Source organism: Eucalyptus grandis, chromosome 10, assembly GCF_016545825.1.
Source record: "Eucalyptus grandis isolate ANBG69807.140 chromosome 10, ASM1654582v1, whole genome shotgun sequence".
In the NCBI taxonomy this organism is placed as follows: domain Eukaryota; kingdom Viridiplantae; phylum Streptophyta; class Magnoliopsida; order Myrtales; family Myrtaceae; genus Eucalyptus; species Eucalyptus grandis.
In genome coordinates this window covers 15,843,587-15,864,344 of record NC_052621.1, presented here as the reverse complement: position 1 = coordinate 15,864,344, position 20,758 = coordinate 15,843,587, and the positions used below count along the sequence as shown (strand labels likewise).

General features: G+C 40.8%; 2 protein-coding genes and 1 long non-coding RNA gene across 10 annotated transcripts; 1 reads left to right on the top strand and 2 right to left on the bottom strand.

The window, feature by feature from the left end:
• Nucleotides 1-1,371: 1,371 nt before the first annotated feature.
• Nucleotides 1,372-10,102, bottom strand: LOC104422011 (SNF1-related protein kinase catalytic subunit alpha KIN10). 3 transcript variants are annotated; one of them, XR_721130.3, is made up of 12 exons: nt 9,947-10,102; nt 9,518-9,714; nt 9,067-9,251; nt 8,795-8,977; nt 8,489-8,620; nt 7,773-7,958; nt 6,458-6,547; nt 6,294-6,377; nt 5,655-5,804; nt 2,645-2,881; nt 2,106-2,283; nt 1,372-1,587 (listed from the first exon to the last, which is right to left on the bottom strand). XR_721130.3 is itself a non-coding variant. In XM_010034219.3 (11 exons), exons 1-11 carry the CDS (start codon nt 9,958-9,960, stop codon nt 2,170-2,172), a joined length of 1,572 nt encoding a protein of 523 aa, XP_010032521.1. In that variant the 5' UTR covers nt 9,961-10,102; the 3' UTR covers nt 1,712-2,169. The 3 variants fall into 3 exon arrangements, 2 of the variants coding, with proteins under 2 accessions (XP_010032521.1, XP_010032522.1); XM_010034219.3 differs by lacking the exon at nt 1,372-1,587 and having other exon boundaries at nt 1,712-2,283; XM_010034220.3 differs by lacking the exon at nt 1,372-1,587 and having other exon boundaries at nt 1,712-2,283; nt 9,518-9,821; nt 9,947-10,087.
• A 2,619-nt stretch (nt 10,103-12,721) lies between these two features.
• LOC120289220 lies at nt 12,722-14,590 on the top strand. The gene is made up of 3 exons (XR_005547133.1): nt 12,722-12,822; nt 12,916-13,042; nt 13,967-14,590. It is a non-coding gene; the product is annotated as an uncharacterized LOC120289220 (long non-coding RNA).
• Nucleotides 14,591-15,899: 1,309 nt separating this feature from the next.
• On the bottom strand, nt 15,900-20,034 carry LOC104422009 (pre-mRNA-splicing factor ATP-dependent RNA helicase DEAH1-like). 6 transcript variants are annotated; one of them, XM_039303284.1, is made up of 8 exons: nt 19,485-20,034; nt 18,732-19,353; nt 18,319-18,615; nt 18,173-18,243; nt 17,802-17,990; nt 17,031-17,311; nt 16,748-16,863; nt 16,634-16,657 (listed from the first exon to the last, which is right to left on the bottom strand). In XM_039303284.1, exons 4-7 carry the CDS (start codon nt 18,224-18,226, stop codon nt 16,857-16,859), a joined length of 531 nt encoding a protein of 176 aa, XP_039159218.1. In that variant the 5' UTR covers nt 18,227-18,243; nt 18,319-18,615; nt 18,732-19,353; nt 19,485-20,034; the 3' UTR covers nt 16,634-16,657; nt 16,748-16,856. The 6 variants fall into 6 exon arrangements, 2 of the variants coding, with proteins under 2 accessions (XP_039159218.1, XP_018720030.1); XM_018864485.2 differs by lacking the exon at nt 18,732-19,353; XR_005546889.1 differs by adding an exon at nt 15,900-16,169 and having other exon boundaries at nt 16,490-16,657; nt 16,748-16,835; nt 16,917-17,311; nt 17,802-19,353.
• Between the last annotated feature and the right edge of the window lie 724 nt (nt 20,035-20,758).

Here is a 20,758-nt window from a genome sequence, read left to right as displayed (position 1 = left end):
TTTTCGATTCGGTTCGGTTTTCGGTTCGGTTCCCAGTAAAAACCAATATTCTTTTATTGGTTCGGCTTTTATCGGTTAACCGAACCGATCCGAACCATAAACCGATAAAATCCACAAACCGTTTTTATCTCTCCCGACTCCCCGTCTCCTCGGCTCGAGTCCTCCTGCGCGGTAGGGGCTCGGCGAGGAAGGTGCAGATCACTCGGGTGCGGCGGAGGGAAGCTGGCTGTGGTGCCATCGCTCGGAGGAGCTGCGGGGGGCAGTGAGCGGTGGCGCGGCCGCAGAGCGTCGGGCTCGCGGGTCGGCCCCAGCGGAGCGGTGCGAGCTCGCGGGTGAGGGGTGACCGGCCCGAGATCCTGGGCGTCGAGGTTGCAGTGGAGACGCTCGGAGGCGGCGAGCGTTCGGCACGGCGAGCGGGCGTGGCGGAGGCGATCGGGCGACAGGGCTGCACGTCGCGGCGAGACCGGCGGAGCGGCGGTGACCGGCCGCTAGGCCGCTTGTCTTTGGGCTCGCGAACGGCGGACACGGGCGCGCGAGTGCGGGAAGAAGATGAACGGTGCCCACTTTTTCCTTCTGCGCTGTCCTTCACGTTCACGTCTCTTCCCTCTCTGTCTCCTCTCTAGCCTGTTCTCCCTCAATTTCGAAAAAAAAAAAAAACCGAAAACCGAAAACCGAAAAACCGAACCGAACCGAACCGAAAAGTATTCGGTTCGGTTAAGACCCACAACGGTTCGGTTCGGTTCGGGTTTTTTAGAAAAACCGAACCGAACCGAACCGTTGACACCCCTAATGCTCATCCCTCTTATGTCATACAAAGATGTGATACCATCCAGCTCGCTTATACAGGAGGCATTTGAATAAGACCCGCTGAGTTGATTAATACACATCATTTGTTTAATCAAAATTGTATGGCTCGTACGCTTTAAATTTTATTAATCCGAATAACTCGAAACTTTTATCATATACATATATTAATATGACGCTTCAATTAATTCTCCACAATTTTTTTGAATTTTAAATTAGGGGGCCTTTAGCTTAAACTATCAGGCCCTAATTCAAGAGTGAGCCTATGCTATGGACAGAAAAATAAATAAATGTTATTTTAGTTTTGACCACCAATCAATTCGTCAACTTGTTGATTTGAAATTAAGCGTGATATGGTCTTTTTTTTTTTTTTTTTTTGGCGAGAGATGATTTTCGCTTGCTTTTAAAAACAACACAGACAAGAAAAGATATTATAAAGCCAGCAACATAGCATATCAAAACGACAGGACTTGACTTCCTAAAAAATAAAATCCTTCTGAGATTTTAGCAAATATTTTCACACGACTTGCACTGAACTTCCTACACTTGCCAAGTGAACTGACAAGAGAATAGAACGCCTCTCCCGTGTATGCAACCCGAAGGCAAGAGCCTCCTTTTAAGTGTAAATAAAGATCACTTTCGATTAAGTACACAACATCTGAAACGATCTCGTCAGTTGGTACAAAACTGTATTTTCCACGAGTTTTTCTTTAACATTTTATTTTTGATATAGAACAAAAAGCTTGATATCAATTTCCTGATGAATGTTGAACGCCTAAAATCCTGCAAAAACATGAAAACGAATAACTCATGATTCCAACCTTTTCTTTTACTGTTCCAGATATAATGCTCGGTATGAAGCTGTCTTTGTTTGCGAAAAAAAAAAAAAAAAAAGTGATATCTGAGGTTAATAAAAGGAAGCATCATCGGATTAGATAGACTCTGGGACACCATCTAAGATACTAGTAAAAAGTAGACTAACCAAAAGAAAAAATGCACTCCGATGACAACAATTTTTTTCTGATTTGACAGAAGAACATCGAACTACATACTTTTCATCTTGGCAAAAGGGGGAAGAAGAAACTACATATAACATAACCCTTGGGAATAATCTAAATGCCTCTTGCATGACGAGGTACCAGTCTTAGGGATGGTCAATTCTTCCACCATAATTAGTAAATATCCACCTCAATTGCGCAGAGACCGGCCAACTAGACATTCCCCAAGTTGAACTCCAATTTGAAAAGGTCTACCCAATACAAAGAACAGAGAAGCTTAGGGACAAAGTTATATGTACACACCTCCAATGGTTATTCACAAGTTTTATTGGCAGGACTTTTCGTGGATATCTTCACCCTTCTCTTCCTAAAGGACCCGGAGTTGGGCAAGAAAAGCAGCACAGAGGTCCAAAAACAGAAACTGGGGTCCCTGCACCCTCTGCAAATCGAGTAAATATTTCTCCTCCGTCGTTTTGTAAAGCTGTCCATGGGCATATGCGGGTATTAGCCATATGTATAAGAAGTTCAAAGGAAACAACCACAAAAAAATAAAAAAGGTAAAAAAAATCAAACCAAAAGATTAATGTTAGGCATGATCTAGTAAGCCACGACCTACTTATTTAAAGACAACAACAATCTGCCATATTACTAGGATATTAATTTAGTTAAACTGGTCTTCGCATATCAATATAACCAGTAAAAATCAACGACAACTACACATCTACCACATCATGTTTTAGTATTTTAGAAGCTCAATCATACGGTGGGATAGGAACAGCACTTAAACCACTCAAATTACTCTGGAAAGGATAAAGAGATTCTCATTGTGTACTGGACTTTACCTGCACCTCAAACTTGACCACATTTCTGGACTTGGTTGCGCCATCATTCTCGATTATTGTAGATTCATCACCAAAATAATTACTCTGGACAGGATTGCTAACCATGCTCTCATGACTGGGAACACAAGGATTCCACATGCACTTCATGTTATAGTGCCCAATCTTCTTCCAGCACACATTTAGTTCTCGCAGCGCCTTAAGAACTTCAGTCATTATTTCCCGTGGATGGGCTCGAGACTGCATCAAATGAAGTTATGAAATTTTTATCATGCAGATAAGCATCAATAAGAACTCAATTAAGATAAGCAAGGGGCCATTCATCTCAGAGCAAACTGACATTATCGTTAGATGAGCTCTTTCCATCAAACAGAAAGCACCAACAAGCACCCAAATACGACAAAGGTATGGTGACAAAGCAAATTAGCTCCACAAATACAGTCACACTAATACTTCTCTCAACTCAACATTCTGTCAGCTACATTTGTTGCAAGGTCTATTCTCTATACTCCTACACCAAGGTGGAATCATCCCGTCTCTCTTTTCAAGTTCTCTCTTCATTCTAACTCAATGCCTTAAAAAAAAAAAAAAAAAATACCTTCACCATTATACTTTGGGAAAATTCCAAATAAGGACCCAAAGTTGACCAAATTTCTCAAATAAGGACCCGAAATAAACTTTTTTTTTTTTGGTAAAGTTTGTGTCAGATAAAGACCTAAAGTGGACTCATTGTCTCAAATAAGGACCTGAAGTGGTTCAATCAATTCCAAATAAGAACCTGAGCTTGTTGGTCAGCCAAATATTCGCCGGCTATTAAGCATGTGACATTTTTGACAATCGGAGTTTGGGCAATTTTGTCCAAAAAAAAAAATATAGGGAAAATTAACAAATCCTAAAATAGAAACAAACCCTACGTTTTCTACAATCTTGCCCTTCCTTGTACCCATTCTCTGCAAAGTCAAAGACCAAAGTTCTCCCATTCCTTAGTATCCATCCTCCGCAAAGTCGAAGACCCAAATTCTTCACTGGTTGAGGCACGAATTCAAAAATAAAAGAAAACCAGATGCTTCTTTCTTTATTTGCGGAGACCCAAATTCTCCACCGGTCGAGCAAGGTGAGGAGCAACGAGAATCGAGTCGCAATGATGACCGAGCAACAATTTGGTTGAGGAGCAACAAGGGAGAAGAAAGAAGAAAACGTAAACATTTAAATGAATAACCTAAACTTAATTAATTTATAATTTTCCCTTTCTTTCCAATCACAAATTTCTGACAAAATTGCCCCTATTTTAATTGCCGAAAAATGTCTGCTAGTGAACTAAGGTCCTCAATAGAGATTAACTTGATCACTTCGGGTCCTTATTTGAGACAATGGGTCCACTTCAAGTCCTTATATAACACAAATTTCACTTTGAGTCCTTATTTGAGAAAATAGATTCACTTCGGGTCCTTATTTGGAATTTTCCCTTATACTTCTAAACCCAGGTGGAGTCATCCCCATCTCCTACATCCGATAAGTTGAAAGCTTATAATAGGGTAAAAACAAATGTCCCAAACCAGATTCCAAGCAATGGCTATCACAAGCAATTTTGCCAGAGTGAACAAACACATCTTGTCAGGAAATAAACCCCACTACTGAATGGAAGATAGTAACCATCCCACAAGAAGATCACAATAAGGCTGATAAGTTGAAGCTTAAGATAGCATGGAATGGAGTGTTGAGTTACAAATTGGTGATCAGATGATGAGTAGAGTTCTTTTCTTAGTTAAATTAGGAGATAAGTTTCCTTCCCTATGAAGTATGATATTCCCATGTGAATTATGTGTCTCATTTAGAAGTTCTCTTTCATCTAAGAGTAAACAGACAATTTTGCCAGAGTGAACAGACACATAACCATACTACTAAATGGAAGATGGTACCACAACTCCCACGAGGAGATCATGTTAAGGCCAATAAGTTGAAGCTTATGAAAGAATGGAATGGAATGTTTGAGTTAAAAATTGGCGATTAGATGATGAGTAGAGTTCTTTTCTTTGTTGAATTAGGAGATAACTTTCCTTTCCCTATTAAGAATGATATTGGAGGTTTCCCATGTGAATCATGTGTTGCATTTAGAATTTTCCTCTTTCAGCTTGGAGTAGGCTTTTTTTAGATTACTCTATGTATCAGATTCTAATCTTTTCTTTCCAATAAAACTAACAAACATTATTGAATTTCACCAACTTTTGCTACGGAACTGTGATGCAATTCTTCTTTTAAGTATCAGTGATGATGCTTAAGAAACCACGAGGTGTGATGCTTAGGAAGTTTTTAGCTACAATGCCTAACAAATAAACTAGCTTCGCATTATCATTCCTCATGCCCTTCAAGTTGTCTATCAAGTCAGCCTCCCTGCAATGCAACTAATTGTCCTACATTAGGTCTTGGATTATCCATCACAATGGGGATTTTAGTCAAGGAATTCTAGTCCTAGAGAGGGGTTCTGACTATGTGATGTTCACATGCCAATTTGTAGTTGCACTTCTTTTTGCTGTAATTATTAGAAATCATGGGTTGGAAGGGAGAGAGGAGGGGAAGGTGCAATTAATTTAGACATGTACAGTGCATACCATGTCATCCAAAAAATGATAAATTGAATGATGAGTCAAAATATCTAATATGACTTGAATTTAATAATGAGTAGATGTCCATTCCACAGTATTTGACCATAGCACATCAACAAAAGCTATGCACACTGAACCATAACAACAATATCATACACGTGCCTACTATGTATAAATCTAAAAAGTCCTTATGGCAACTATCGGCTTGTCTAGATATTTCAAGGGTCCTACACCTCCTCATGTAAACCATAGATTTTCGCATGAGAGAAAAAAGAAGAAAAAGAAGGAGGAGAAGCCTGTTGGCAGATTCAATTACTCAAACAATATCACCGCAGAGGTGTATTTAAGCAAATTTATGGTGCAATGTAATTGAATTTAACATTAAAAAAGATATTGGAGAGTGTCTTCACCTGGAGACCAAGAGCCCATTTCTTCTCAGCACCATAATAACCTGGTTTTGAATTCACTCCCTGGTAATCCATATATCCAGGTAGTGGGTAGCGAGGCCCAACAGTTGGAATGGTAAGCTCCCCTGGATTTCCACGATTGAAGGTGCACTCCTACAGAGGAATTTTGAGATCTAACATTTTAGAGGACCTCAAACACTTGTTCCAGATGGCAGTTCCTGAATACCGAACTCTCTACTCAAAAAGAAAAGCAAGCATATACGCAGCACAAAAGTCAGCCTCACTATCTAAAGTCGAGCTCCCTGAGTGACACAGTTTAAAAGCTAGTTTAGAGGCCTCATTTATAGCACAAAAGTCAGTCTCACTGATCGAAGTCCAGAATATAATTTTGTGCTATGGACTGAAAGGGCAAGTATATATGCAGCAAAAAAACCAGAACTCGGTCCATTTAGATGTTGCGAATAGAACACACTAGAATAGATTGATAAAATGATTTTCATCTCATTAATGTCTCCAAAACATTTTCTTCTCATAAACCATAAATCACTAATAGGTATTTCTCACTACCAAAGAGAAAAACCAACAACCACATAAAGAGCTAGAGACAACAAACAATTCTAAAGGCAAATAATATTGACGCACCATCGTTTCTTGAAACTCATCTCCGAGGTAGCCATTGGAAGGTCGGAAACGGTTATCCAATAACAAGTAGTATGCAACAGTAGCCTGAAAAATCCAGCAATCAACATTTTTCCCAAACAAAGCACAAAGTCGAATACAGGAGGTAGAAGAAAAGAAGATCTAACCTCATTTTGAATCCGGTTGCGAAGTGATTCGACAAGTTGATTGCGCTCAAAACCCATGTTGACCACTTCCTGGAGTATTTCCTCGTCAATCTACAAGATCAACTCTAAGAGTAAGGCGGAAAGCATTATTAAGACATGACAAGTGGAACAAAACTGAAATGCTGAGGTTTTAATATGCAAAACCAAAACAAGCATCTGCAAACTCGCAGCTCACATGAAACAGAATTAAATATCATCTAATCCATATTAAACATATGCAGCCATGAGCTTCATTTAACAGAGAAGCAAATAAAAGACCCATAACTGAAATAGGAATTCCATCAGCAGCCCCTCTGACATCGGCAACAACACAGAGAACAAGTATTTCCTATTAAGTGATTATCCTATGGAGACATACACATGGAAATTTGAATAAATCTAATGGCCCTCCAGGAACAACTCTCCAAAATTTTGGCATTTTATTCGCTCTACTAAAGTAAGCACTGCTTTTCCTTTCTCTTAATTTTGGCTTTTCCCAGCATGTCTACCCAAGAACCGAATCATTTCCTTCAAATCTACTACAAAGACAGAAAAAAGAACCCAATAAATAAGGAAACATCAGATTCATCCAGAGTCAGGCATCACTTAGCAACAGACACAAATAGAAAGAGCACTTAACAAGTGGTCAAACTCGTATCATATAGGAAGGAAAATTGCAGAAACCCATGAATGAGCGGCCATGTAAACATGAAATGATTAGGCTCCGATCTTCAAAATAATGTTAACTAACATCATCTTGCTCTCTTATAAGACATTGTTTCTTAAGCAGAGAAGTTCCTCATAAATTTTCTTATTTCTATTTATATATCTGTTTAATATCTCCTTTCTTTATTTATTATCCTCCTGTGAGGAGGAAGGGGGAACAAACCACACAGATCAAACCAAGGAATATCGATAACCCTTTTCTTTTTTTTCGGTTGAAGATAACCCATTGAGAAAGTCAGAATTAAGGATACTGAACAATAAACATGTAACTTCAATTGCTTCATTTACAAAACATCATCTCATGTGAAAGTATCTTTCAAGTGATCTGGACGAGAAATTTCCTGAAAGTTATATGCTCTGTAAGACATTGCCTCATTAATAATGGAGGCAATTTTCACCTAATGCAAGTTATCAGAAAAATCCACACGACAATCCTCAAGCAATGGCACATTGACATATCTACAGTTCACATAGGAGAGTCTAAATGCTATCCAAGACAATCAAAGCTGAAAAAAAAGTACAATTTTCCTTTCCAGAACCATAACTCCAATCATCATTATACCAACCATACCTTTTTCGCTTGCTGCATCGTATCAGGTGGAGGCACGGCCAAATAACGTGGAAGATGAGCTTGAAACCAAGGATGCTGACGGATCTCTGGAATGGTGATTCGTTTCATTGGATTAACTATAAGCATCCTTGGGATCAAGTCCTTTGAACCTGCCGATAAGTGACTTGGAAGAGTGTACATCCCACCCTAGAGTACAATGTCAAATGTACAAGGTAAGGTTCATAATTCAAGTTGCACAATAAATAACATGATTAATCTCTTCAATGTCCTACTGTGATCAAAAGAAAATTTGATTTGTGTGAAGCACTCAATGGGTTCAGAGAGATGTCATTTAAATTTATAAAGAGATGAGATCCCCCAACCCCCAAGCAAATTGCTGTGCCTTTGGAGGGTATTAGCTCACTCTACATCAAAATATCTATTGTTCAAATATGACCACTTCCCTAATCCAACATGTCATGCTGCCCAAGAGAATAAGACTTGTATATATCTCACTTCTGAGATATTGGATATCATCAATCATAGGAGCATTATTACTAGATTTAATCTAGAACTCTTTAAATATTAGTTTTCAAATGATGTTGAATTACTTCTAAATAAATTAGGTGTATAATAAACCAAAGATCCTTTGCACACATGGTTTAAAGAGGTGAGAAACCTACTTGCATCACCTATAAAATATCTGACATGGCAGTCTGATAAATCTAAAAAAGTACCTTGATTTTCTTGAAAAGGTTAGGTATGTTTTCATCATCGAAAGGGAGTGTGCCACAAAGAAGAGCGTATAATATAACTCCACAGCTCCATACATCTACTTCAGGCCCCGCATAAAGTTTACCAGAGATAACCTGCAGGGCAAGCAAAGAAATACTGTTCATAAACAGAGCCTGTAATAGCTATATATCATCCTATCATGAATACAAGCCAAAGAGTTTCATCAGAACAGTATTGAATTAGAAAAACCATCCAATATCTCATAAAATTGAAACTTTCACAGAGGGTAAAGAAGACAAATATTGAACCTCCGGAGCGGCATAGTTGGGGCTCCCACAACTTGTCTTTAAGAAATGACCGTCACGCATTATATTGCTCAGACCGAAATCTGCGATCTTCACATTCCATTTAGAATCCAACAGCAAGTTTTCAGGCTTTAGATCTCTATGAACGACCATATTCCTATGGCAGTATTCCACACCGGAAATAATCTGAAGAAGAGCAGGAGAAGAAAAGTGGTGTTAAAGCAAAAACTGTTGCCCAAGGGAGAACTCCTTGTAAAATCATTCACCAATCCTACCTGCTGAAAAAAGTTGCGAGCTTCATTCTCCTGCAACCTGCCCTTCTCGACAATGTAATCGAACAGCTCCCCAGACTTCACATACTCCATCACAACATAAATGTCCGTAGGCGTCTCAATGACTTCATAAAGTCGGATGATGTGCGGATGCATAAAGAGTCTGAGGATTTTTATTTCTCTCCTCACTGCACCACAAGGGGAAACAATAAGCAAATAAATAACACGATCGACTTCAGAAGGCTCCCACAAAGTCAAGCTGCAAGCCTACACACGTCCATGGCCATGCTTCAGAGTAGAATTGGCAAATCCAACAGAAGGCGGCGGTGCAGAAATAACAACTATCCAAATTCACATAAAACGAGATGCCCGAAAACTTTGCGAAAACAGATTTCAGACATTCAGCACTATATCCCGCTAATCTATATGGGAACTCAAACAATATTCTCATTACCTTTCTCTTCCATCTCCATGTTCTTTATCTTGCGCCGGTTGAGGATCTTTATGGCGACCTTGTGCCCAGTCAACACGTGTTCCGCTATTTTCACCTTACCAAACGAACCGATGCCCAGAGTCTTCCCGAGCTTATAATTCGGTAGATACATGTCCGCATTGCTGCCCCCTCGAGTCGTTCCATCCATCTCTCCTCTCCTATTTCAATCGAGCAGAAAACAATCTCAGCCCACCTCTTCAAGATCCACGCTCGCTCGAGTAGGCGCCGTTACCAGAAATCACCGACTCGCCCGGCAATCTCCGATCTGGATCGCAAGTTCCAGATCGCGTATCATAACTAAGGCGTCCCGAACGTTCCGGCATAAATCAAAAAGAAAGGAAAAGAACAGTCGCTAATAACGATTGTGCATGTCGTACGTACGGAACGCACCTGGATTCTCCCATGGCTGCCAAACGAGAGAGGTAGAAACAGCGGAGAAGAGTCGCGCCCGCCTGCAAACCCTAGGTAAGAGAACCACGATGACGAAGGAGAAACGTGCAGAGGAGGACCTAAATGTTACTTCTTTGTCTTGTGGCTCGGGCTTTTTAAACTCGGGCCTTGATATAGATATCAGATTAGGCCTTTGCCGTATCATACTTTTGCCGCAGTTCTCGAAATAGGAGAAAATATCGGGTGGTCCGGGACCTCCACGTCAGCGTGGTCCTAGACCACTCACGCGGCGCCACGTGGAATTGTGGGCCCCTTGCTGTCTCTCCACCTCTTCTTTTTTCCTTCGAGAAAATATTGGGTGGTCCAGGACCGCCACGTCAGCGTGGTCCCGGACCACTCATATGGCGCCACATAGGAGGGAGGGGACAAAAAGAGAGAAAGAGGAGAGAGAGCGTCAGAAAAGTGGGCCCCGAGTTTCGTCCTTTTCCGGCTTCCCCATACACGTGGCGCCGTGTGAGTGGTCCGGGACCACGCTGACGTGGTGGTCCCGGACCACCCAATATTTTTCCTTCTCTCCGACGTCGTTCCAATTCAAACCAACGCGCGGGCATTCTCTCTTCTCACTCTATCCCTTCTTTCCTGACCCGACGACTCTCTCCCAAATAGCGCTCGCTCTCCGACGACGGCCGCGCTCTCTCCGACGACGGCGACGCTCCCTGCCGACGACGGCCTGTCTCTCTACTCGCCGGCCTCTTCGCTCTCCGACGACGGCCGCCCTCTCTTCGACGAAAGCAACGCTCCCTCCCGACGACGGCCGTGCTCTCTTCGACGACGGCGACGCTCCCTCCTGACGACGACCTCTCTCTCTACTCCACGGCCTCTTCGCTCTCCGACGACGGCGACTCTCCCTCCCGACTACGGCCCCTCTCTCTACTCGACGGCCTCCTCCTCCCGACCTCTTTGTTCCCGAATCGCGCTCTCTCCTGACGCTGGGCTTTCTCCGACGAGGGCCGCGCTCTCTCCGCTATGGTCAAAGCCGTCTCTCCCGAGAAGCCCTAGATCTGCGACGACAATCCCCGCTTCACTTCGTACAGGGCCGACGAGGTCCTTGGTCGGAACTGGTGAGTTGGTCCCTCTCGTGTCGATTTGATTCGTGGGGCTTTTCCCGGCCGCCTCTGTTTTGGTCGGTCTAGCAGGTAGTGGAAATGGAGAGGATTTCTGGGCTCTGCTCTTCTTTTGTTTTGCTGTATAGGGGTATTCCTGGGATCTATCTGTCGGATGAAGGAGAGCTTGTTGTTTTGAAGTTTGAGATATGTTGAAAGGAGCGATTTTTCCGGCTGCCTCTGTTTTGGTCGTTCTAGTGGGTAGTGGAAATGGAGAGGATTTCTGGGCTCTGATCTTCTTTGTCTTACTGTTTGGGGTAGTCCTGGGATCTATCTGAAGAATGAAGGAGAGCTTGTTGCTTTGATGTTTGAGATTTGTTGTAAAGGAGCGACTTTTCGCGGAGGGTACGTGTTAACTCGTTTGGTATGTGAGAGAATTTGAAGGATAGAAGGAATACGAGGTAAGAGATGTTGATTGGTGTACCAGAGCGTGAAAATAGGGCGGTTTTATTGGTACATCATCAGTAATAATTTCAATTTGGGTTGTGGTCTTGTAATATAGATATAGTGTATTTAATAGGCAGACCAATCAGAATACAGGATTACATTTCGCTTGTAGGACTCAAGGAAAGCTTTTCCGCAGTTACAAGCGAATTCATCATAACTACTCAGCAGTCAGCACATATCCTGTCATGTGATTTTTAGGGTGAATTGAATCAGCGATGCCCAACTTGTCCTTCTTTTCTCAGTTTTTACATGCAGCATCAAGAGGAAACTTTCTTTATGACGTTTTCTTCATCAGTATTTTGTTCTCTCTGGAGTAGAACATACTTTGATTTGCGATTGCTGTGTGTATATGGTTTTTGTTTTCTTGCGGCAACATTTCCAATTGTTGCCGTGACACAAAAGGTAATTGGAGGAAGAGGATGAAGCGCTTACTAAATCAATAGTATTCCATATCAGTTATTTAATTTCACAGCATTTTGCATCACTTGACAGCCAAATTTTCTATTAATTAATAATATTACTTAAGAGTCTTTGTGACAAATGTATTCAGTTGTAACTTCTGCAGAAATAGATCTTAGGTTCACATTGCTGTATTAAGGAGTGCTACAAGACCAGGAAGATCTTTGTTTCGTATGTGGTTGCCTCTCGTACTTGGGCTAACATTTTAGTCGGCAGGTCATGGGTATTGAGTACACTAGGATTGCAGTTGTGTCTGAAGAAAGAATCTATCTTGGGTAAATGTGTTGATGCTAGATGGCAACAGGGCAGGTTGAGTTGCGATAAACTGCTTATGATGTTAAATTAATAAATTGATCTTTGTTTTCTTGTGATAGGAAGCAAGATGCATGGCTTTTCTATTCATCTGGTTTAATTATGTTGTCTGCTGATGCTTCCCGACCTTTTGCTATTGATTAAATAAGGTTTTGTCTTTTCTTCTTGTCAGCTCAATAAGCTTAGTGACACACAATGCCAGTGAGTCACAGTTGAAGTTCATCATAGAGGCGACAACAGGTTTTATTACTTAATTCAACTTAAATATGATTTATGTGATTTTCGGTTTGGAATGTAAATACAGCTGTTATATAGGTTAAAATCTGATTGAGTGTTTTTGATTTATTATCCTGACCTGATTCTGTGAAACTAAATTAGGTTCCTTTGATGTTTGCAGATAGTTGAGTGTAGGCGAGTGCTCAAGTGGACATGCATATGGTTATTATCTACCAAAATATGATCATGCTAAGAAACAATTTTTTGAGTATTTGCAAGGTTTGTATTGGAGAGTAGGATTGTGGATAGACAATGGCCGTGCATATCCTTCTTGTTTTCCTATTTACTTACATGAAATGGTTTCTTTACTAGGTGAGGCAGAGTTCAGATTGGAAAGGCTTCATCAGTGTGCAGAGAAGGAACTTCACCAGTTCCTTAGTGATGAGAATCCTTCTAGTAACTTTAATGACTTCCGCACCAAGTTAGCTGGACTTACTAGGTATCTTCTTGTCAGATTCAATTTTCATAATTAGTCGAGTAAAATATGTCTAGTACAAATTACAATTGTGTAAAGTCAATTTTATTTAGACTTGAGTCCCTAGATATCCATCTATGAAATGGGAAATAGTTAGGCTACGATTAAAAAAAAAGTGTCTCATAAAGGAGGGGGGATAGGCATTCTGTCATATAGGCGAATGCCTGCCCATTTTTTTCCTGAATAGCACATGAAAATACTAATATTGGAATTGGTGATTACATTCCTTTCGCCAAAAATGTGCTTTATTGTTTTTGGAGAGAGCATGATATGTACCAATGAGCAGCTTCTTCTGATAAATTAGTGTATGTAATATTCTGCGGAATCTTCTTTTTGGCTTCATATATTATGTAAAAAAGTTCTGGCGAAGCTCATGACTCATCCTGAGCATAGCATTCCTATTTCTAATCCTGCTCTTTATTGTCAAGCTTTCAAAGTTTACTTTATGGAATAATATTGACTCTGCAGTTTATTGTTAACTTAAAAGCTGATCGAGCCAAAAGCATTCTCACTAGTTCTTTTGACTGGATTTTTATGCTAAAAAGATTGTTGATTCGAAAGTCAAACCTGGACAATGGACTTACCAAGAATATCATCTTCCAGTGCATATGGCATTGGTTGGTTGTTATAAGGCTGATGGACCGTTACTTGTTTATTTATTTAAGTTCATAGAGTATTAGTGGGAAACAATAATTCTTGGAGCTGTTTTTCTATCACAAACACATCTCTCCTTTTATTAAAAGATTGGTGGCCCTCTCTACTTCAGCTGCAATGTAGTTTACAAAGACACTTTTCTTAATAGCCTCTGTTGTGACTTCCAGAAGTAGCACCCATGTGTGCACATAGACATGCATTTTGACTTTCTTGCATCTGTTTTTGTTGCTACAGTGTGACCAGAAACTACTTTGACAACCTCGTGAGAGCATTGGAGAATGGGCTATCAGATGTGGATTCCCATGGTGGTTGCAGCAGGGCAGCGAGCTCTAAGAATGGAGGGAGCAGCAAGGCAAGTAGAGGTGGTGGAAGGGGAAAAGGAACTACCAACACTCGAGCTGGTTCCAGCTGAACCGATGTATGTTAATGTTAAATCTGCAACCACTTGCCAGATGTGCCAGCATTGCAAATGAGGGCAGTGACGGAAAATTTACAAAGAAGGATGGTTTTCTCCAGAAACACGACTTTCATGGACAAGGAACCAGTTCAAGCGCATGGGCAGTGTCCTATAAAAGGATTATTGGTATGAATCGTTCAAGTTCCCAGTGACATATCAATTATTAGGAGGCTTAATTGTTGGTGTGGTGTGATGACTGATTCAAGCACGAGCAGCAGCAGCTTTCGGCCTGTGTTTACTCTTGTTGTGTGTTGATGGCGGTGGCCTATAATGCCGGCCCATGTATATAGGCTGTAGGGTTTCATTGTCGGTACCATACTAATTTGGCAAAGAAAAAGAAATAGTGACTGTCACCAATCATTTAATATTTCATCTATTTGTTGTTGGAAGAGGCAAATGTACTCCGTTTGTATTATATTTTGCATATTACTTTGTCTCTTGGAGCTCATCTGATCCTTATTTTGAAAGGAATTACTTCGGAGTTTGTATTATGTTGGATGCGTGGGGGTGCTCTAACTCAGACGGTTCGAAAAACCGAAAGGATGATTCTGCTTGTGTATGATGTGCTTCAAACAGAGAATTTTTCTGAAGTATAATTGCAGTTCTCATATGAATGTGCACAATCAACACGAACACATGGGTTCGGTCATTTATTACATGAAAAAGCAATGTAAGTTTAATGGGAACATGACACGTTTGTGGACAACAACAATAGTTGCTTTGAAGCTTGGATGGGTCTCTTAGGAGCTTTATTTGAATGTTGCGAAGCATAAAGAGCTATATATCTTAATTTTAATAGATTCCTAGTATTGATGGATGAGCTCAATTTGTTTAGTTTATTTGCAATATTCAAGTTACGATTTGAAATTTTGATTTATATGAGTAAATATCTAATGCTTCATTTGGTCAATATATTTGATATACACGCCTAGATGAAATCATTCAACATTTTCTATTTGAACTATGATCTATGGAGGGGCTCAAGAGGTGAATTCACTTCATGAAATTGACAGATGTGGCTGAGTTTTACAATATATCTTGTGTTTGTATTCAAACTTGCAACAATTTCACTTGATATGAGCTAGAAGATCTAGTATCCTATAATGTGAGATTTGCAAGTTAATATGCAACTTTACGATGACATTGCTTTGCATTTAACACCAAAAACCATATGCTCATGGAGATTGTTAGGTTGCTACAATATGGGCCTTCAAATTCCTCAAGTTGATTAGGATAGGCATTGCAAACCAACTCTGATTAGTAGTTTCAATTGATTTTCCCTTTAATTACGGAAAATAAAAACATAAAAAGAGAATTCGAATGCCAAGCGGCATAGGAATCTGACTATTTAGACCCCATGTATTCAAAATTTTCACAAAGCATTTATGTCACTACGTAGCAAACCAATGCAATGATTTTGTATAATGCCTCCTTCCCAATACCCTTTTGATGAGACTTCGATTTTGTTTCTTCTCGATTCATCTGGATCAAATTAAGAAGCCATGGGTGGAACATCTTTTAGCCTCTGAGGGAAGAATGCCTCCTTCCCAATGCCCGTTTAGCATTGCTCTCAAGTACTGGCGTGAAGCCATTTTCCAGTCCGTGCTTGTTTTCATCATGGCCTTGAATTTATCATAACTGATCCAACCATCCTGAAATACATCCACCACAAAATGAGGACTCTATTTCGTATATGAACAAGATTACACAGATTCCAAATTGCAGGTTGTTCTGGTTATGTATTACCTTATCTAGATTAGCATTGAAAATGATGTCTTCAATAAATTTTTCATTGTTCGGACCAAGATTGTCATCTATCAAAGCGTCTTTCAACTCATCGAATTCAATATATCCGCTTTGTTTCTTGTCAAAGAATTCAAAAGCTCGAGTAAGGTGGTCATCGCTACCAATCCTTCTCAAGTGAACTAACATAGTCACAAACTCCTAACAGTTCAGCGTTCCACTTCCATCTTCATCAGCCTATTCTCATATAAGATGGAGTTCTATTTTAGATGCTAACACAAGAAATTGTGACTCATCAAATTATCGAAATCCATTTGATTTTGCAAGAAGTTCTATCAATTATGTGAAATGGTGATACAACCTCATGATCAAATCTTTGACTAACTGATGAAAAACATAGTTCCGTATTATGTAATCCATCCTTAATCTTCCAAATGCCTTGCAATTTAAGCAAAATCATGCACTTCACAGCATACAATGCGTTGACATGGAAGAAGAAAACATAAACCATGTCAAAAAAAAAAAAATGTGCTAAGCTGTTGAATAGGTGATCTTACTGCATCCATCAGCATCTACACATCAGGATCAGCAACTTGCTGTCCATATTTGTGCAGGCCATGTTTCAACTCTTCAAATGTCAGATCTCCATTTTTATCGGTGTCCATCACGTGGAACATCTCTTTGATATGATCCACTTGCTCATCAGCCAAATTGTCTGCTACTACCTACATTAACAATGAGGGAAACATGATTCAAGTTTAACTTTGCACTAAGAACGGCACTGAAATCCAACAAGGCAATATCCAAGGACTCACTCAGAGAACTTTCTTCTTGAACTTATTCATCAAAGAGAATTGCTTTATCCTTGTCTGGACATTTTGTCCTAGTGAAACGTTGGGAGCCCTGTCCACATTCTGTATCCACTTATGCTCTGCACAAGTCAATTAAAAATACAACCTTAAAACTATTTGTCACAAGGACCACCTTACGAGCACCTTCTGGCGTGGGTTCAAATATCTTTGCCTGAAGATCTGTAGGCAAATTAGCATATATTGGGCATATTATGAGTTCGGCAATTTTGGAGCCAAAACCCCTTACATATGCTTCAAAAGCTCTTCCGATGCTTCAATTTCCTCTTGACTGATAAGAAAAATCAAAATATCGCCACACAGTTGCTGCACATGTATTTGAAGAGCAGTAACAATAGCTGCATCCAAGTAATCTGCTTCAAGTGCACTGGTGTGAAGAATTTCAACTGGATACCGCCTTCCTGGATATCTAAATATCAGGGTGGAGTGAAAAAAATCACTGAACTTGTCCACATCTAGTTTGGCACTTGAAATAAGCAACTTCATATCAGGCCTAGAGCAAGCAATATCCTATAAGGCAACAACCATAGAAGTCAGAAACTAATAAAAAGTTAACTTAGACATCAGGCCTCAAGCCGGGTTGAATTCTTAGAAAGCTAATTTAGCAGCAAGCTAGAGATTAGGACTCCTTCTACCTAACTCAAGTAATGCCACAAAAAATTACCATTCACAATCGTGAACTCATTTCTAATGTGTTTGCTTTATCTAAAAAAGAAATTGGGATAGTGTTATTGCACATCACATGCAAATATAGACTTCCCTCAACTACGCATCTCAAAAGTTAACATTGAAAAATGGATACTTTTGAATTGGCTTTTTCAGCTTGCTATTCCTATTCATTTTGAGCATTCAATGGTCTTATGAAAACCAATGACCTTTAAACCCATTCAGAAGAGTCTACACCATGGAAAATGTCACAACCTAAAAAGAAATAAGGAGCGGCCATCATCCAAGGAAGGAGACAGTATGGGAATAATCAATAATAAGGAGTCATATATACCGCATCACTTTGTTCAAGAAGACTTGGAGGGCCTCCCTTAGAAGGCTTCCGAACCAATTCCACCAGTTCAAGCACTTCAGCAAACCAAAGTGGTGTCTCATGGAAAACTTTATCAACATTTCCTTGCAACAATTCGTTTGTAGTTTTGGATTGCCTCACTTTTCTAACAATATCTAGAAGGATGGCTACCTACACAAGTTGTAGGCAATCAGGTCACATTATGCATCCTTCCATGTAAAGAAAAAATACCCTTATGTCATTTAAGCAGGCTTTAATGCCGTTACCATAAAGGAAGAGTTAGAATTTGTAATCAAGAGCGACGAGCTGTTTAGTGATGCAAGAGCAGAGGATCTTAAATAAAAAACACTAACCCTTTCCAGTACATCAAAAGCTTTCTTCCTTAGCACAGCATCCAATGTGTACATGATGACGTCTCAATCCCCTATGTTTTGCACTTTAATGATAAGAAGAATATACAAATTAAATGGCATAAAATCAACATCTTTCACTATAATACCTACAAGGCAGCAAAATGGCTAGGAACAAATTATGAGAAATCTAGAGTTTCACTCTCACTCTCTGTGAGATATCTCCTTCCGTGGTGCAAAGCAAGAAGTCAATGGCATGTTTCTTTAATCTCCAAGGTAGAGTAGCTGAACAGAACATGCCTTAGCATGCCAATTGCTTGCCACCTTCTGGTTTGACTATCCCAAATTTTATTCTTTACAGCAGTTAAATCCTCCTCAGCATTATGAGCAACAGTTGGTTTGACTACCAACAGTTATGGTGCTGGTCATCATATCAATAGCAGACCCTGTTATCAAGCCAATGTAAGATAAACAGCAACATCTCAAGAAGTGTGAAAGTTCAATCATAAGGCAGCAGCTAAACCAGAATCTTAAAATCGAAACAAGTTAAGATCAGCGAAACCAGAATCTTGTGAACCCTTCAAGTTATGAGCAATGCGATCAGCCATGTAAAGTAATCCTTCGCGTTGTGCAAGGCGGCAGCTAAATTGGGGAGTGAGACTGGAGGAGCTTTTGGTCGGAGGTGGCCAAGGCAAAGGCGGCAGCGTGGTTAATTGGATGAAAAGAGAGAAAATATTCTGATTGGTCTGCCTATTAAATACGCTATATCTATATTACAAGACCACGCCCCAAATTGAAATTATTACTGATGATGTACCAATAAAACCGCCCTATTTTCACGCTCTCTGGTACACCAATCAACATCTCTTACCTCGTATTCCTTCTATCCTTCAAATTCTCTCACATACCAAACGAGTTAACACGTACCCTCCACGAAAAGTCGCTCCTTTACAACAAATCTCAAACATCAAAGCAACAAGCTCTCCTTCATTCTTCAGATAGATCCCAGGACTACCCCAAACAGTAAGACAAAGAAGATCAGAGCCCAGAAATCCTCTCCATTTCCACTACCCACTAGAACGACCAAAACAGAGGCAGCCGGAAAAATCGCTCCTTTACAACATATCTCAAACTTCAAAACAACAAGCTCTCCTTCATCCGACAGATAGATCCCAGGAATACCCCTATACAGCAAAACAAAAGAAGAGCAGAGCCCATAAATCATCTCCATTTCCACTACCCGCTAGACCGACCAAAACAGAGGCGGCCGGGAAAAGCCCCACGAATCAAATCGACACGAGAGGGACCAACTCACCAGTTCCGACCAAGGACCTCGTCGGCCCTGTACGAAGTGAAGCGGGGATTGTCGTCGCAGATCTAGGGCTTCTCGGGAGAGACCGCTTTGACCATAGCGGAGAGAGCGCGGCCCTCGTCGGAGAAAGCCCAGCGTCAGGAGAGCGCGATTCGGGAACAAAGAGGTCGGGAGGAGGAGGCCGTCGAGTAGAGAGAGGGGCCGTAGTCGGGAGGGAGAGTCGCCGTCGTCGGAGAGCGAAGAGGCCGTGGAGTAGAGAGAGAGGCCGTCGTCAGGAGGGAGCGTCGCCGTCGCCGTCGTCGAAGAGAGCACGGCCGTCGTCGGGAGGGAGCGTCGCCTTCGTCGAAGAGAGGGCGGCCGTCGTCGGAGAGCGAAGAGAGGGCGGCCGTCGTCGGAGAGCGAAGAGGCCGGCGAGTAGAGAGACAGGCCGTCGTCGGCAGGGAGCGTCGCCGTCGTCGGAGAGAGCGCGGCCGTCGTCGGAGAGCGAGCGCTATTTGGGAGAGAGTCGTCGGGTCAGGAAAGAGGGGATAGAGTGAGAAGAGAGAGGAGAGAGAATGCCCGCGCGTTGGTTTGAATTGGAACGATGTCGGAGAGAAGAGGTGGAGAGACAGCAAGGGGCCCACACTTCCACGTGGCGCCGCGTGAGTGGTCCGGGACCACGCTGACGTGGAGGTCCCGGACCACCCAATATTTTCTCCAGAAATAGATAGGCCTCTGCCGCATCATTTCATACCTTTGCCGCGGAAAATATTTAGTTAGGCTTACCTTTGTTAGGCTTACCTTTTTCGAATTTCAAAAGCGTGTGCATCGTGCGAGGTGGTATAAAATATTTAGTTAGGCATGAAATATTTCCGTATCTTTTTGGTTTCAACTTTAGTACAAGACAAATCTACCCATCTTCCTCTTAAACAACAAGGATCAAATGTGTGGCGTACTCTTAATTTAAAATTAGTTCTTACTTTTGTTTTCTTCTCTTCTATCTTTGCTTGTTTTTTCCCATCTTGGACCAAAGTAGGGTCCCCTTTTCCCCCAAAAAAAAAAAAAGTTTAATTTGGCAGATGACTCCCGGTTATTTTGTAATAACTTAAAAACAAGTAAAAGTCAAAAGAATCATCTATTAATCAAAATAAATGCATTCAATTTAATTATAACTTTAATTTGTGTTATTATGTTTTGATACGTGTATTTTAATTGATGAACGTTCGTTTTGTTTCATGGATCTGATAGTCCAATTTTCATCTATTTTTCATGACATTACTACATGATTTTTTAAAGAT